Below are 18,439 nucleotides of genomic sequence, written 5' to 3'. Positions count from 1 at the left end.
GGCCAGCCCCTCGTGCGCTCATCTCCCTCTCCTGACAAAGCCTCAGATGCCGGACCAGGAATCCGCCAGGTCTTCCCCTGGCTGTTTGAAGATGCAAATAAACAGGAGGCAAACTGGTCGAGACCCCAGACTCCTAGAGAGCCAGCCAAGACTTGAACTTTCTGACCAGGCATTTAGAGACACAGAACCTCTTTATTATCTATCATCTGTGGAGTTTGATCAACAGAAATGTATCACTCGTAGATTTAAAGAGCAGCAAACACTTCTGCTGGCAGAAGACCAGCCGTGGGCGGAGGGCACCCAAGAGCTCAGAGGATGAAAAGGGACTTAGCTTGGCTCTCTGGGCCGAGAGTTTCAGTCTGCACCTGAGTAACACCGACAAAATCAGCCTGGCTGCCTAAACATTCAACCTTCAGAGTGAGGGTGAAAGCAGAATGGAATTGGACGACTGGGCACAGTATTCACACGATACACCTGGCATGTAAGAGCTCAAGGACAACAGACTATTTTCCATTTAAGTAAAATCACGTTGGATGGAATGAGGATGCAATGTACTATGGACAGCAAACTGCAGGCAACATGCTGAGATTAAAAATATTCTGAGACCAACTCCGAAAACAGAATGGAGGTCAACCACAGATAATATGATTTGATATGAAAACAAAATTATAGCTGACTAATGGATTTTTAAAGTTCACACCGTAGTGAGCTTTGTTTTTTATATATGAGTGAATTCCTATAATTTTAAGCCTTTTCTATGACCCCTCTCCTCCAAGTTTTTAACAAAACGAAGAAGTACTATTATTAGAAAATCTTGTCATTCAACCCCCTGTTCATTTTACCACATTAATTTAGCACAGAAATGGCAATCCACTCCAGTACTGTTGCCTGGAAAATCCCATGGACAGAGGAGCCTGGTAGGCTACAGTCCATGGGGTCGCAAAGAGTCGGACACACGACTGAGCGACTTCACTTTCACTTTCTACATATTTAGCACAATAAAGCTTCATACTGATTTTTTAAATTTAATATTCTTTAAAAAATTAAGCACATAGTTACAGTTCAATGCATATGCTTTCAAAATACCTACTTACCATTTTTAATTACACTTCCACAAATAAGTGTATTGACCATGAGGAGCTTTTAAAAAGCTATTTATGGTTTCCATCAAATACACTGCTTACAAGTAAGTATAAGGAGTGTAATGTGCAATAATGACGCTACTAATCCAAACTCTCCATTCACTCCTCATGCTTGACTGAATTAAAAGTCGAAATGACACAACCATCTAACAATTAAACGCCTTCAATACAGTTAACACGGATTTTATTTTGTGGCTTTGCAGTTCCGCCAACAATCAAAAGCACATCACTTCGAATAACTGGAATGAAAGATGTCTTATAAGCTAAAAAATTACTGGATGTTCTCCAAGCAATGAATAAGCTATTCCTTGCTGCATGCAATTTCAGCATTTTAGTGAGGGAATTAACATGGGCATGTTAATAAGCTTAACATTCTAAGGATTTTCTAATCTTCTAATTGTCTAAAAGGATGAGTTCCCTAAACACCTTCCCTTCCCCACCCCCCCCCGCAGGGCCATCCCCCGTCTGGCATCACCAGCCCTTCCTTCAGCCAAGGCTTCCGGACCTGGTGAAGAGTCACTGATGACACCCCTGATCCAGACACACTGAGCGCTCTCTACAGCTTCTATGTCCTTAGCAGAGTTACTCTGCTACGTGGGCATTTTTTTAAAGATTATAAAGAATCAAAGCACACGAATCGGGCAGCAGGCAGGATTTTAAAAAAAAGAAAGAAAGAAAGGAAAAAAAAAAAAAAAAAATCATCTTTTTGCTGAGTCAGCACTAAAACCAGCCATTTTCATTAAGACCCTCAGTATCCAAAAGGCCAAAATCTTTGGAGAGGCCATAACATATCTTATGCGGCTCATTTAACTGTTCTGAAGAAGCAAAAAGAAACTTAAGGAGTTAAATTATAAGCTCAAATGTTCGGAATTTTCTTTATTTAATAAAAAATTAGGTGAGAGCAGTCAAAACTTCCTTGGAATGTTTTGATCCCGTAAACTTTAAAGTCATCCAGAAAAAAACCTTCAGACCTAGATCAGCAAATAAAAGTCTCGTGCGTGCTCAGGAGCTAAGTTGACTCTGCCAGGCTCCTCTGTCCATGGGATTCTCTTGACCATGAGGAGAACACGCCCTGTTCTTGCCATTTCCTCCCCCAGGGGATCTTCCTGACGGGGGCGGGGGGGGGGGGGGGACGGAACCCACGACTCCCGAGTCTCCTGCACTGCAGGTGGATTCTTTACCACTGAGCCACCTGCGTGTCTTGTAGGTTTCTGTAACTCTGTACATGTTACAGAGGCTGTAACACTTTACACAGAACATAAAATTCGCTGTCATTATTTTTAAAGTGAAGATATTAAACAGAAAATGAAAGGTGCATTGGGGAACAGCAGTCCCCTCAATAGGGGCTTTCGTTCATCTACAGCCCAACCATGGCTGGCCCATCATGTGGACCACGGGCATATAAGATGCTCAGGTTCCCTTGGATGTATCAAGGAAGCATAAACCTACAGTAGCTCTGGCTCTCAAATTAGGCATAGTTTATTAAATTTCCTTTCTCTGAAAAAAAAATAAAAAAATCATCCAGGAAACTCTACCAACCATATGGTTTGATTCACTGTAAAACCTGTTCCCACCTATGGTGAGAGATGATTAAAACTTTTTTTTTCTTTTTCTGTAACCTCATTCTGGATGGGTCCCTAATTGCAGAGAAGATGCTACATCAGGTCCTACAGATAACTTCTGAAGACACTCTGTTGTCATAAACACTGCTATGGAACATCCACTATTTACAAGGCATGAATGAGTACTGTAAAGTTCAAGGGCCCTGCACTCTAAAGAAACAAAGTCATAAGATCGAGGTCACCCACTGGGGAACTGTTTATCCAACCATCGGGCGTGGAGAAAGATTAGCAATGGGGAAAAGTCCTAAAAAGTTGGCGGGAGTGTAGACTGGAACAGAGTCTAACATCAGAAGGCAATTTGGCGATCTTCATATCAAAAGCATTAAAATATGCATATTCTTTAACAAGAAATCCTTGTTTATTGAGTGAAGCAGGGGCAGAGGCAACAAAACCACGAAAATAGATAAGACTTTCTGAAAGAAGCGTGAAGCAAGAGACCCAAACGCACCGTCTCCCCTCCTCTTTCCGGTCTAGAGTCTGAGCATCACACTGGCGAAAGCCAGGGAAGGAGGGCAAGCTCATCTGTGTGGGCAGCTTGGCCTCGGGGACCCTTTCCAAGCACAGCTGAGGACCATCCATGGCAATAAAGTCCCGAGAACCTACAGAGAAGCCCGTCGGGCAGCTCAGGAGATGCTGGGCAGGATGAGGTGGAAGCCAAGCCCCTGCTGTCAGCTCTCCAGAGGTCTTGTCAAGACGGTAACAGTTACTCCATATCGGTCAGGCGAACTGCTGTGCCTTCTACTGTCCATCGCGACGAAAAGGACATGGACACAAAACTGACCTGCTCAACCAGTCTGTGCACTGGGGACTGCTTTTTCTTTGACAAAAACTGCAGAGACAGCAGAGTTCTCTTAGACCCTACACTCAGTTTGCCGGAAGTTAACACCTTAGGTTACTGTGGTACACTTGTTACAACTGAGGAACCAACACTGATATGTTACTGTTACTGCAAGGAGACCCAACCAGTCCATCCTAAAGGAAATCAGCTCTGAATATTCATCGGAAGGACTGATGCGGAAACGCCAATACTTTTCCAAGAGCTGACTCACTGGAAAAGATCCTGATGCTGGGAAAGATTGAAGGCGGGAGGAGAAGGGGACGACAGAGGATGAGATGGCTGTATGGCATCACCAACTCGATGGACGTGAGTTTGAACAAGCTCCGGGAGTTGGGGATGGACAGAGAGGCCAGGCGTGCTGCAGTCCATGGGGTCGCAGAGTCGGACACGCCTGAGTGACTGAGCTGGGCTGCACGCGTTATTACTATTTAACTAGTTTTACCCTAATGCCTTTTTTTTCCGTTCCAGGAAACTATCCTTAGCAATGCCCAACTCTTTCTGACTCTGTGGACTGTAACCCCCAGGTTCCTCTTCCAAGGAATTCTCCAGGCAAGAACACTGGAGTGGGTTGCCATGCCCTCCTCCAGGGGATCTTCCTGACCCAGGGATCGAACCCACGTCTCTTATCTCTCCTGCATTGGCAGGCAGGTTCTTTACCACCTGTGCCCCTGGGAAGCCCAGGAACCTGTCCAAGAGATCCCATGTCTTCGTGGCCTCCTCTGACCTGTAGCAGCTTCTCTCAGACTTTCCTTGTTTTCGATGGTTGACAGCTGTGAAGCCAGCTGATCGGGTATTCTGAAGGATGTCTCCACTCCCTCCCCCTTCAGGACAAAACCCTGTCTGGTATCTTTCTCAGATTACACTGGAGCTATGGGCTCTGAGGAGGGGGACAACAAACGTGGAGCGACAATTTCTCGACATTGTATGAAAGGCACAGGTTGTCAGCTTCACATCACAGATGGCGTTAGCTTTGATCACCTGGCCAGGGTAGCAACTGCCAGGCTTTCTTACCACCATTTCCATGCACTGCTCTTTGGAAGTAAGTCATCAAGGGCAGCCACTCAAAAGGTAGGGAGTCAAACTCCAATTCCTTGAACAGACAAATATCTACATAAATTATTTACAATTCTTCCATAAGGGAAATTTGTCTCTACTCTCATAAGAATATCAAGAAGAGATAAGAAAGCCTTCCTCAGCGATCAAGGCAAAGAAATAGAAGAAAACAACAGATTGGGAAAGACTAGAGATCTCTTCAAAAAAATTAGAGATACCAAGGGAACATTTCATGCAAAGATGGGCTCGATAAAGGACAGAAATGGTATGGACCTAACAGAAGCAGAAGATACTAAGAAGAGGTGGCAAGAATACACAGAAGAACTGTACAAAAAAGATCTTCACGATCCAAATAATCACGATGGTGTGATCACTCATCTAGAGCCAGACATCCTGGACTGTGAAGTCAAGTGGGCCTTAGAAAGCATTACTATGAACAAAGCTAGTGGAGGTGATGGAATTCCAGTTGAGTTATTTCAAAATCTGCAAGATGATGCTGTGAAAGTGCTGCACTCAATATGCCAGCAAATTTGGAAAACTCAGCAGTGGCCACAGGACTGGAAAAGGTCAGTTTTCATTCCAATTCCAAAGAAAGGCAATGCCAAAGAATGCTCAAACTACCGCACAACTGCCCTCATCGCACACACTAGTAAGTAATGCTCAAAATTCTCCAAGCCAAGCTGGTTTTAGAAAAGGCAGAGGAACCAGAGATCAAATTGCCAACACCTGCTGGATCATGGAAAAAGCTAGAGAGTTCCAGAAAAGCATCTACTTCTGCCTTGACTATGCCAAAGCCTTTGACTGTGTGGATCACAATAAACTGTGGGAAATTCTGAAAGAGATGGGAATACCAGACCACCTGACCTGCCTCTTGAGAAACCTGTATGCAGGTCAGGAAGCAACAGTTAGAACTGGACATGGAACAACAGACTGGTTCCAAACAGGAAAAGGAGTACATCAAGGCTGTATATTGTCACCCTGCTTATTTAACTTCTATGCAGAGTACATCGTGAGAAATGCTGGACTGGAAGAAACACAAGCTGGAATCAAGATTGCCGGGAGAAATATCAATCACCTCAGATATGCAGATGACAGCACCCTTATGGCAGAAAGTGAAGTGGAACTGAAAAGCCTCTTGATGAAAGTGAAAGAGGAGAGTGAAAAAGTTGGCTTCAAGCTCAACATTCAGAAAATGAAGATCATGGCATCTGGTCCTGTCAGTTCATGGGAAATAGATAGAGAAACAGTGGAAACAGTGTCAGACTTTATTTTTGGGGGCTCCAAAATCACCGCAGATGGTGACTGCAGCCATGAAATTAAGATGCTTACTCCTTGGAAGAAAAGTTATGACCAAACTAGATAGCCTATTGAAAAGCAGCGACATTACTTTGCCAACAAAGGTCCATCTGGTCAAGGCTATGGTTTTTCCTGTGGTCATGTATGGATGTGAGAGCTGAACTGTGAAGAAAGCTGAGTGCCGAAGAATTGATGCTTTTGAACTGTGGTGTTGGAGAAGACTCCTAAGAGTCCCTTGGACTGCAAGGAGATCCAACCAGTCCATTCTAAAGGAGATCAGTCCTGGGATTTCTTTGGAGGGAATGATGCTGAAGCTAAAACTCCAGTACTTTGGCCACCTCATGCGAAGAGTTGACTCATTGGAAAAGACTCTGTTGCTGGGAGGGATTGCGGGCAGGAGGAGAAGGGGATGACCAAGGAGGAGATGGCTGGATGGCATCACTGACTCGATGGACGTGAGAGGCCTGGCGTGCTGCGATTCATGGGGTCGCAAAGAGTCGGACACGACTGAGCAACTGAACTGAACTGAACTCGTTTATTTATTTGAGCATTTATTTGTATCAGTGTGGATTCACAGATATGGAGTTTATATCTGGAGTTGAAACCCCAGTGCTATGCTATTTATTTGTGGTCTGAATTGTCTCAGCTTTGGCCACTGGGGCAAATTCGGGTAGACCTATGACATTCTTGTTTTCTGAACACTTCCTTAACTTTCTGCTTTTCCGTATTTTTATCGGTGAGATGCCTTACTTAAGAGCTGTTAGGGGGCGATCTGTGTATTCAACCCCCACCACACAGAAGAGTTTCACGCTGGGGGTTCCGAGCACCTGAAAAGGTGACCCTATTCGGGAACAGAGTCATCGGAGCTGTAACACTTGCACCATACTGAAAAGAGGGTCCCCGAATCCAGGATAACCGACGTCCTTACACACAGGGGAAACGCAGATGCAGCACACAGCAGGGGCAGGCGCCACACCCCGGCGACGAAGGCAGAGGCCAGGGCGGCGCTTCTCACGGGCACCCGAGACTGGGCGCTGGCAGACAGGGCCACGAGGCTCGGCGCGGCGATGCTCGGCACTCCCTCTGGGCAAGGGCGAGGTGTGCGGGCAGTGTTTTCAGACGCTCCTCTTCCCTGCAGTCTCCAGCCACCTGCTGCTTGCTTAGAGCACTCCTTGCCCAGCGCACCTCCGAATCCTAGTGGTAGCCGCCCATCTAGTACAACCGCCACTTCAGATGCTAAGGACCAGCTCCGTGAAATCCAGGTGCTTGCCAGGTGTCCCGCACAGCAGTCGTGCAGGGTGGACAGGTCCCCTGCGTCACAGAGGACCCAGCCAGACTGTGTCAGGCCGTTGTGCGTGGCCCGTTTAATACTCACTTTGTCCCTCTTCCATCTTCCCTAAGTCACGTCTGCAAGTGGCCTGAAGGCTTTAAAACGGAACCGAACACATCTCCATCAGCTGTTGGATGTCAGATGTTGTCCAACCATCCAGCACTCTGGTCCCTTAGCACAGCTTTCCACACTAGAGGACAGCGGAGCCAGCTCTAAGCTGTCAGATGAAGGGACCGCAGTCCCCGGGAAAGAGAAAGTGACTTGTTCTTACAGTGTTAAGACAGGGAAGAGGCAGGCTAGAGCCTGGTATGTCTTCTCACCCCACAGCTGGGAACCTTTATGAAGCTGAAATCTAAGCCCTGGCCTGGGTAAAGATGGAAACTCTTCTCCCCCTCAGTTATCTGGGAGAAGAGGAACTGGATGTGACGGGCGGGTATCCGGCACGTTTTTGTTTGGAAATTATCTTCATCACACCATTCCAGTTGGTCTGCGTTTTTACGCCTATGTTAAAAAATCAAATGGAGTCATTAAGCGTAGGCCAGCGTGTAAAGCCTCTTTCCCGAGTGTGCATTCCTCTTGTAACCCCTAGAGCTCTACCATAATCCTCCAAATTATTCAATAATTACTGTGCTTCCCCTGGGGTCGCGTTTGGCAACAAAATACTGGTCTAAATGAACCAACGATATGACCCAGAGAATAGCACTTATGTTCCTAACTTCTTAGAAGCAAAAGGATACTAAATACTTCCGAGGTGCAAACTGGGAGCAAAGAGAAGGGTTTGCTCTGGGGATTTGGAGGGTGAGGGGAGCAGAATGACAAAAGGTAGGAGGATCTGGGACTTATTCCAATAATGAGGGCCATCCCCTCCCCCACGAACCTCCGTGTATCAGGCCAGTCTCCACTCCAATCCCAGTTTCCTCCCATTTTAGGCGCGGCTATGGCCACAAGGCAAAAAACCAAGCATATGGCTCTGCCCTTCTGGACATTTCTACGGTGTTGGCTGGGCTGGTTTGGAAAATCCCATTTCATCTCCTACAGCTACGTGACCTCAAGTTGTCATTTCCAATAAAGTATGCTTCCATGGATTTTCATGAACAGAGACAAAAGCTGCTACAACCTTTTTTCTTCCCCCCCAAATCTTTCAAACCAACTGTAGTTGCTATGTAGGGTTATTTGTTTCTAAGGCAACAGCGTATATCTAAGTACTAATGGCCTGTCCTTTTGCCAGGCAACAAACAGCCTTGTGATGCAACTGCACCTGTCTCAGCTACGCGTTGCTATGGAGACGCTGCAGTTGCCATGGCTACCATCATGCTAATCGCCTAGCAAAGGCAGACATACAGCGGTCTTCTCAGAGGGCCCAGCTGTTCCTCTCCATCTCTTGCTGACGACTGATCGTCCAGGGCCTGTGATGGAATGCTTCTCAACCGGGACGCACAAGAACTTCATCAAGGCTGTTTCCTGGGACCCCTCTGTGCTCCCTCAGTCCCGGGAAAGAGTCTGTACCAACGCTGGCTGTGAAACCACGGCCATCTACGAATTCACGCCGTTCCTCCCGGGGACAAATGTGGAGCCTGAGGCTCAAGTCTCCTAACTGGGTGGTGACAAGGGAAAGATCTCTACCCAACGAAGAAAAAAAACAAAACACTTTCGGCAGTACTGAGGGACAGACGTCTAATCCGAGCACCAGGCAAGAGAAGACCCATTTTAAAACCTGGCTCCATGTTATATGGCTACTTTTATAGACTCTAACATTAACCAATTTTTTTTTTAAGTGACAGGTCGCATAACCTCCCCTCCTATTCTCTCTCTGTAAAAAGGGCACCATGACCTCAGTGCCTGAAAACAAAGGCGCATGCGAGGAGCAATCCAAGTCTCTACGGCCCTTTGCTGTTTTCCCAGAAGAGGCAAACACCATGGAACCAAAACAAAGCCATCGCCCCGGAGCACCGTCCACATGGAGACGGGGGATGGCAACAACTCAGGGCGCCCTTCCCTCCAACACCTGCAGACACTCTCCCTCAGCGGACGGGGAGGCAGAGGCCGCGCACCCAGCTCATTCCTGGACGCCCACCCCTACAAACCACCCCATACTCAGATGTTAAGGCGGTCATCTTTCCTGTGCAAACGTCTCTGCCCAGGGAGACGTTATTTCACCCACCACGGAGCCTTCCAGGAGACGCGTTCCTCCCAAGCAGCAGACGCGGTAAGGTTTGCAGAAAAGACAACAACGGGTAATGCCTCCAAGAACACTTAACTTCTTTCTCATTTCCCAGTTATTTTTAAAGTCACAGAGCCTATTAGTTTCAGTGCCTGTCTCTGCCAAAATAATACAACTTCAGTAGTCCAAAAAACAAAACAAAAAAAAACAAACAGAAGGAACTTGAAAAGAGAAGTCTGAACGGCTTACCTTTGATATGCCTGAGGAGAGGCGGGAGGTGTGTTGAACACATTCGAGTGTGGGTGGTAAGGTGTCTTTTTCAAAGCCTGAATTAGATTTTGTCTATACTCTGGGTCTATGCACCACAGTGACCCTTTCCCGATGCTCTGCAAAGAAAGTCAAAGTAAAAAAGTTATTAATACAGAGACAGCAACTAGTGTGCAGTAAGCAGATGTGGGCTTCCCTGGGGGCTCAGATGGTAAAGAATCCTCTTGCACCGGGGGAAACCTGGGTTCGATCCCTGGGTGGGGAAGACCCCCTGGAGGAGGGCATGGCAGCCCACTCCAGGATCCTTGCCTGGAGAACCCCATGGACAGAGGAGCCTGGCGGGCTGCAGCCCACGGGGTCACACAGGCAGATACCACTGGGCGACTAAGCACGGCACACGCGGATGTACAGCTCTCACCAGAGGAACCTTAGGTTTTTTAAAGCTCTTATTCTCTGCTAGCTGTCTGCCAACCTTAGCTACAGTACTCCTGACCTTTAAACACCATGCATGCGCTTCCGTGTACTCACATTAAGTCTGACAAAATGAATATGTTATTTCCAGGGGAGGTTGCTACAACAATATTGTCATTTTCATACCCTACATACCAAAACCCTCAGTTACCTTATTATTTTTCAGTGTCAACTTTGAAAAACATGTATTCTCTTTAAAAAAGTGAGTTTCAAATTTGTCAGCTATCAAGGGTTGAGGGAAAAACAGAGGGTAGAAACACTCTTAAAACTCCGCTTCTGCTTTGAAAATTCAAGAGCTAGGTTTTCAAACCATATTACATTGCTGCCACTTCACGAAAACAGAAAAGTAATCCACTTGTTTTCTTCCTGCTTACAAAAGAATGACGTTTAAGCTTCAGATGGAATTCCGTAATGACCGTGCCCAGGAGACAAAAAGACCTCAGGCAGCCGTGGTCAGCCTTTAGCCAGAATCCAGTGTTTGTTTTTTTGGATTTCTCAGTTCTGGATCCAGACCTCAATCTTCAGAAGTCAAAAACTTTATAAAAATCCAAATCTTCTCAAACTGGTTCCACAGAAAGCGAGGACTTAGTCTGAGGCCCACTCTCAGTTGGAGGCTTCGTTCTGAGCCCAGCATCTTATAAACGCACGGAAGTCCTGCCTCTATTACCCGCTGGAACTGGCTGCTCCCCTTTCAAGCGACCAAATGTACCCAAGCTGTTTGATAAGGTCATGTGTAAATGTTTACTGATTTGGAGAGAAAAGAAGTCAAATTATATAAACCCACACCCGCCCCACGGTTCCAGCCAACGGACCCTCTAATTTTCACAACTATTGTACTACAGAAAGATGTAGAAAGCAAACAAGAAAATCGTTTAGCTATTAGGCAGGAGCAAAAAAAGCCCAAGAAAATCCCTTAGAAGGAGAACTAAAAATAAGTTATTCCCAAAATCTTTAAAGAACTTTAAAAAGTGTGTAGTTCAGTCATCAAACCAGTTTACTTACCAACATAGTCGCAGAACCCATTCAAGTTCTTTATGCCCAACAGCACCAGTGTGCTGAGCACGGGGAGCTGCTCAAAGGCAAGGTCAGGGGCTCAATCCTCCAATCACCCTCATCACAGTTGCAGGCCTGACCCCCCACCCCCACCCCCAAACACTGTCCCAGTCGGGCCAGCCTGCCTGGGCTAAACAGCAAAGTCCCCAGTTTAATCAGTCGGATGTTTAAAGACATGAATGATTTCAACTTTGGAAAATTCAGTGTCCTTACATGGCCCTTCCCTTTCATGCACACATTTTCAAGCCCAGAAGAGTTCACTTCTGAGTTATGACACTTCCCGGGTAAAGCAGGCAGGCCACCAAAAGACCACACCTGGCCCTTCCATCCTGTCCTCAGAAAACAAGCTGTAGAGCAGGGGACTGCCTTTCTGATCCCCTTGAAGACAAGGCCCGGGACCACTGGCTGGAGGGCCAGGGCCCACGCGCAACCCAGACATTTCTGAAGGGAGATTATCTCGGTTCTGGGAACCACATGGGAGCTTTTGTTTTCATCAAGGTGGTTTTCAGGGCGGAGCCGTTTAATCTTACAGGGGATAGAAATATGACAAAGAAATGAAGGGAAATAACAATGAGCCAAGAAAGCGGTTTCTCTGACCCTTAGTACCTTGTGGATTATATTACACTATCATTTACCAAAAGAAAAAGGGAAAAACACCGCAGGACTGGGGTGGCAGAGGCGGTCCACAAGGTAAGCCATCCAGGTACCAGAGGTCGGAGGAGCTTCAGTAAGAATACAGTCCTAAGGCTAGGTGCTTCCTGCGTGGCCTTGGGTAAATAAGGGCCCCCGAGAAAGTCCTGGCTTCCTTAATGACAAAATAAAGACCACCCCCTCCCCAGGAGACTGCTGTGGGGCCTAGGAGGGCAGACAGGACGGGGATAGCGGAGAAGGTTAAGGCGCTCAGTGAACGGTGGAAGGGGCCAAGGACAATTCTCTTTGAACAGAAGCACAGAGGTGAAGCTGGCCGGACAACGCTTCCCGTATCTGACTTTCCCAAGATGAAAGCAGCACCAAGGTCCCACGGAGGAAGCGGATGGCGCCGCCGGATCACGCAGCAGTCTGCCCCATGCCTTCGCACGGGCTCAGCAAGGGCCCTCTGGAGAGCTTTCCCACTTTCTAAGACCTCCTTCACTTCATCACCCCTCACTCCTTGTTACCTGCCTCTGCTCTGGAGGCCAGTCTGACCCCCACCAGAAGCCTCCTTTTGCCCGGGCCTCTGCACGGTGGTCATCAGGCTAAGGTTCACCTCCAAGCTTGGTCAGCACGTGCTCACAGCATCTGTTTGCTGCAGGCCTGCTCGTGGGGCTGCCACAGTCCCTACGTTGATCTGTTCTGCATCTTACAGTGAGCGGGCTGGGAACGGGGATGGATTGCCACAGACCAGACGCTGATTTCAATATCTTATACGCAGAATTTTCACAGAGGAAGGAAATAAGCCTAAGAAGTGTCTTCAGGACACACCCATGGGGACGCCGAGGAACCTCGAACCCCTCCAGTGCTTTTCCACTGGAGAGAGCCACAGGCAGAGCTTGGCAGGAGCCGGGGGAGACTGGGCCCCCGTCTGATTTGCAAGCATTCTCCTTGGTCTCATGTAACAGCTCAGAATAGTAAAAAGGTTGACTTGAAAACTTTTAACATGGAAATATGCAGAGCAGAGAATGCTCAAGTTTATTCAGCCAGGAAAAATTACATTTAATGCCCCTCACAGGAGAGAAAAGGATGTAATTTGATTAGAGTTGCGTAGTAAGTTTGAGGGTCAGAGTTTTTAGAATTATATGCATCTCATCTTAAGAATATGTTTTTTTTTTATCATAACAGAGGATGGTGCACCATTAAATGTTAAGGAATTCAAAACAATAAGGGAAGAAAGATCTCTATTCATAGGTCCATTTACATCTTTTAAAATATTTGTATTTATAAATATATTTATATTTACAGCGATAAAGAATCTGCCTGCCAGGGCACCAGATGCAAGAGACGTGGGCTCAATCCCTGGATCGGGAAGATCCCGAGAGTAGAAACGGTGACCCACTCCAGGGTCCCACTCCACGCATTCCAGGATTCCTGTCTGGAGAATTCCACGGACAGAGGAGCCTGGTGGGCTACAGCCCATGGGGTCGCACAGAGCTGGATACAATTGAGCACGTAGCGGCAACATATTTATATTGATATTTATAAATATCAATGCAATTTATGTTATAAATATAACATACAAATATCAGTTCAGTCAGTTCAGCTCAGTTCAGTTGCTCAGTCGTGTCCGACTCTGCGACCCCATGAATCGCAGCACGCCAGGCCTCCCTGTCCATCACCAACTCCCAGAGTTCACTCAGACTCACGTCCATCGAGTCCATGATGCCATCCAGCCATCTTATCCTCTGTTGTCCCCTTCTCCTCCTGCCCCCAATCCCTCCCAGCATCAGAGTCTTTTCCAATGAGTCAACTCTTCTCATGAGGTGGCCAAAGTACTGGAGTTTCAGCTTCAGCATCATTCCTTCCAAAGAAATCCCAGGGCTGATCTCCTTCAGAATGGACTGGTTGGATCTCCTTGCAGTCCCAGGGACTCTCAAGAGTCTTCTCCAACACCACAGTTCAAAAGCATCAATTCTTCAGCGCTCAGCCTTCTTCACAGTCCAACTCTCACATCCATACATGACCACAGGAAAAACCATAGCCTTGACTAGACGGACCTTAGTCGGCAAAGTAATGTCTCTGCTTTTGAATATGCTATCTAGGTTGGTCATAACTTTCCTTCCAAGGAGTAAGCGTCTTTTAATTTCATGGCTGCAGTCACCATCTGCAGTGATTTTGGAGCCCCCAAAAATAAAGTCTGACACTGTTTTCACTGTTTCCCTATCTATTTCCCATGAAGTGATGGGACCGGATGCCATGATCTTCATTTTCTGAATGTTGAGCTTTAAGCCAACCTTCACTCTCTGCTTTCACTTTCATCAAGAGGCTTTTTAGTTCCTCTTCACTTTCTGCCATAAGGGTGGTGTCATCTGCATATCTGAGGTGATTGATATTTCTCCCGGCAATCTTGATTCCAGCTTGTGCTTCTTCCAGTCCAGTGTTTCTCATGATGTACTCTGCATAGAAGTTAAATAAGCAGGGTGACAATATACAGCCTTGACGGACTCCTTTTCCTATTTGGAACCAGTCCATGTCCAGTTCTAACTGTTGCTTCCTGACCTGCATACAGATTTCTCAAGAGGCAGGTCAGGTGGTCTGGTATTCCCATCTCTTTCAGAATTTTCCACAGTTTCTTGTGATCCACACAGTCAAAGGCTTTGGCATAGTCAATAAAGCAGAAAGAGATGTTTTTCTGGAACTCTCTTGCTTTTTCCATGATGTTGGCAATTTGATCTCTGGTTCCTCTGCCTTTTCTAAAACCGGCTTGAACATCAAGAAGTTCACGGTTCATGTATTGCTGAAGCCTTCCTTGGAGAATTTTGAGCATTACTTTACTAGCATGTGAGATGAGTGCAATTGTGTAGTAGTTTGAGCATCCTTTGGCATTGCCTTTCTTTGGGATTGGAATGAAAACTGACCTTTTCCAGTCCTTCAGCCACTGCTGAGTTTTCCAAATTTGCTGGCATATTGAGTGCAGCACTTTCACAGCATCATCTTTCAGGATTTGAAACAGCTCAACTGGAATTCCATCACCTCCACTAGCTTTGTTCGTAGTGATGCTTTCTTAGGCCCACTTGACTTCACATTCCAAGATGTCTGGCTCTAGATTAGTGATCACATCATCATGATTATCTGGGTCGTGAAGATCTTTTTTGTACAGTTCTTCTGTGTATTCTTGCCACCTCTTCTTAATATCTTCTGCTTCTGTTAGGTCCAGACCATTTCTGTCCTTTATTGAGCCCATCTTTGCATGAAATGTTCCCTTGGTATCTCTAATTTTCTAGAAGAGATCTCTAGTCTTTCCCATTCTGTTCTTTTCCTCTATTTCTTTGTATTGATCGCTGAAGAAGGCTTTCTTATCTCTTCTTGCTCTTCTTTGGAACTCTGCATTCAGATGCTTATATCCTTCCTTTTCTCCTTTGCTTTTCGCCTCTCTTCTTTTCACAGCTATTTGTAAGGCCTCCCCAGACAGCTATTTAAATAAATATAAATATCTATAAGACATTTATATATATGATATATATTTTATATAAAATATATATTTAAGACCAAAAAAAGTCTGTCAAGGAAGGGCTTTCTTATGCACACAAACACATACACACATAGTTTGAGAAAACTAATGTGCAAAGTAAAAGGAAAAAAGGAGTAAAAACATATGGAAGAAGCCAAATTGGTTTAATTAAAAAGCACCTGAAGAATTAACAGACAGACAGTCCCTTGTTAGCAATAAAAACATCAGCACGTAACAGCAGACCAGAAGAACCTATACTGCAGAAAGAACTGATTAGTGAGAAAGGTTAAAAACAGGAGAGAGAGAAGGAAAACGTCAATTAAATCTTCAACCTGACTTCAAGAAACGACCTGCTTTTCCCTGGAGGTCAGGGCCCAGCACGGCCCCGGCAGCCCATGTCTCCCCCGTGTCCCGCGCAGCAGACCCGCACGGGTCAGGCTGCCCAGCTTCACTAGGCTGTGCGTCAGTGAGGTAAGGACCATACTTTAAACATGGTTTACACACTGTGGGCCACACTGCGTTAATGGGGCGTGCAGTTACATTAATCGGGCTTCCCAGGCGGCAGTAGCGGTCGGGAACCCGCCTGCCGATCCAGATGCGGGCTCGATCCCGGGGGCAGGAGGCAGCCCACTGCAGCGTTCTTGCCTGGAGAATGGACAGCGGAGCCTGGCGGGCAAAGAGTCGGACGCGACGGAAGCAACTCAGCAGGCACGCTTACTGGGCTCTGGGTCCAAAGAGGGTGGGGAACATTGTCCAGAAGGAGGGTTTCTGTTTTCTTCGCATCACTTTGAGGGGGAAAGCCCTCCTCCAGAACTCCCCACACGCGGCCGCCACACGGGGGACGGGCCGTGCTGGGGGTGGGGCCAAAGAGGCAAGACCCGGGGGGCTGCATGCACGTGTGTGGGGGATCTGAATCAGTCCCCTTGCGTGAACTTCAGCGTTACATCGGAGCGCGGCTGACGGGCAGTGCTGCGCTCGGCTCCGGGTTTCAGCTTTGTATCGGAGCACAGCTGATGGGCAGTGCTGCGCTCGGCTCAGGGGCACAGTACAGCGACTGAGGCACACGTCTGCACGTGCCTTTGTCAGACGCTTGTCTCAGTTAGGTGGGTACACAATATGGGACAGAGTTTCCTGCCCTATACAGTAGGTCCCTGCTGGCTACCCATTTTAAACATGTCAGTGTGCACAGGTCGGGCCCAAACAACCGCTTGGGATGCTTCAGAAGTGCCAATTCCGTGGGTGTTCCCCACGCCGCCCACTGCCCTCCGCTCCCTCACCCATATGGTACCCATTGCGTGCCAGGCACCATGGGGTACGTTACCAAAGACAACACAGAGAGGCCACCGCTCTCTTGAAGGGGGGATCCTGGGGGGGCAGAAGGCAGGAAGTCAACAGAGCTCGACAGACTGTGACGCCCGCTGTGAGGGGGCAGAGGGCGGCGGGTTGGGAGACTCGCCCATGCCGTGTGTGACACCGTGTGTGACGGTCAGAAGGAAGCGGAGGGGCCCGGGAAGGGGCGGGGAAGGCCCGACGGCTCGCCCAGCCCAAGGGGACCAGGTGGCAGCAGCGATGGGGGAGGGAAGCCAGGGCGGCTTCGGGGAGTCCTCGGGAGAAGCGGCACGACCCGGTGATGGATGAGACGTGGCAGGTGAAGAAGAGAGACAAATAAAGGCTTGATTCGAGTAAGTAGGTCAGAGACGGATGGGATGGGGCTGGGGCGACTCGGGGGAGAGGACCTGTGTGAACAGAGCCTCTGAGACGTCCATGGGTGAAGGGCTGCTGACTGAGGACACGCGCCACTCTCTTCCTTCTGCTGTCACCGAACTGCCCCCAACCTTCACAAAGGCAGATCGGACACAGAAAGGGGGGCTGGAGGTGGCCTGGCTTTAGAGGCTTCCCGTCAGCGGATCCCTCTGTAGCCGGCACTGGTAAACATTTTCTTAAAGGATCAAAATAAGCGTTTCAGTCCTCGTAGGCAGGCAGTGTCTGTCGCAACTACTCACCTCCGCCACTGCAGGACGGCAGCGACCCCAGGCACGGCTGTGCTTCCGCGACATTAGCTCACAGAAACACAGGCCAAGGGTGGCTGCTGCCTCCCTGCAGCTCTGCCCTGGAACCCCAGGGTCAGACTCAAAAGCTCCTACAAGTTTAGGGACCAAAAACCAGGAAAGGGAGTCTTCCCAGGCTAAGCGAGTCGGGCTGCATTCTGGGGGATCAGGTGGGGAGGGGTTGCCAGCTGAGATCTAAGCCTAGAGCTCTGCAGGGAGGGGCGGGAGGCAGTCTGGACACTCACTGCAGCAGGTGAGCCTACCGCGCAGGAGAGGGACGTGTTGTTGAGCTGCGCATAACCCCTCTGGCACAGACACTGGAGTCAGGGAGACTCGAGAGCAAGCCCTGTGCTGGGTTTGCCAGCTGTGTGGCCCTGGGCAAATGACGTAACTGCTCTGAGCTTCAGTTTCCCCATCTATAAAATGGAAAGGCTGTAATTACACTGCCTCACAGGACTGTTGCAAGGATTAAATGAGATAATCCTGTGCGTGGTACACAATAAAAGCGCAACAAAGCCTGCTCTCATGATCACGAAGGTAAAATATTAAATAGCCACCATTCCTTGACACCAGGCTCCAGAAGCAGCAGGCCCTGCCCTAGCGGAAGAGCACTTGCCAAACTGTGAAGTAATGCAAATTTCATCCAAAGGGAGGGAAAAAAAAAAATCACAGATGGTTGTTTTCCACTGATAGTAGAGGTGGAAGTGAAAGGCTCAAAATAGAACAAAGCAGAAACCTGGGCACTGGGGTGATGCCAGGAGGGATAGGAGCCCTTGAGGAAGGCCTGCACTGCTGAGTCTCGAGTCGCTTCTTTGCGCACCGATGCCCCTGGGTGCCAGGCGCGTGTGGCAGTCCAGTGCTGCCCAGGAGAGGTCCCTGCCCTTTGGAGTGTAGCCCTACCAACCCCTGGGGGGAGGCCTGCCCTGCACGCTGCCCTGGGGGCGGGGTTGACTGAGGGGGTGAAGCTGGGTGGGGCAGAGTTGCCATGAGCAGGAGGAGATGGCCTTGGACGAG

General features: G+C 48.0%; 1 protein-coding gene across 4 annotated transcripts in view; it reads right to left on the bottom strand.

Moving 5' to 3' along the window:
- The window catches only part of FOXN3 (forkhead box N3), a 448,726-nt gene that overhangs the window by 188,243 nt on the left and 242,044 nt on the right, over positions 1–18,439 (bottom strand). For all 4 annotated transcript variants that reach the window (XM_018053854.1, XM_018053856.1, XM_018053855.1 and 1 more), the window contains one exon: positions 9,692–9,828. In XM_018053854.1, the coding sequence (XP_017909343.1) occupies positions 9,692–9,828 (137 nt within the window). The remainder of the gene's footprint in view (positions 1–9,691; positions 9,829–18,439) is intronic.

The sequence above is a fragment of the Capra hircus genome, chromosome 10, assembly GCF_001704415.2.
Source record: "Capra hircus breed San Clemente chromosome 10, ASM170441v1, whole genome shotgun sequence".
In the NCBI taxonomy this organism is placed as follows: Eukaryota; Metazoa; Chordata; class Mammalia; order Artiodactyla; family Bovidae; genus Capra; species Capra hircus.
This window is presented reverse-complemented; position numbering and strand designations above follow the sequence as displayed.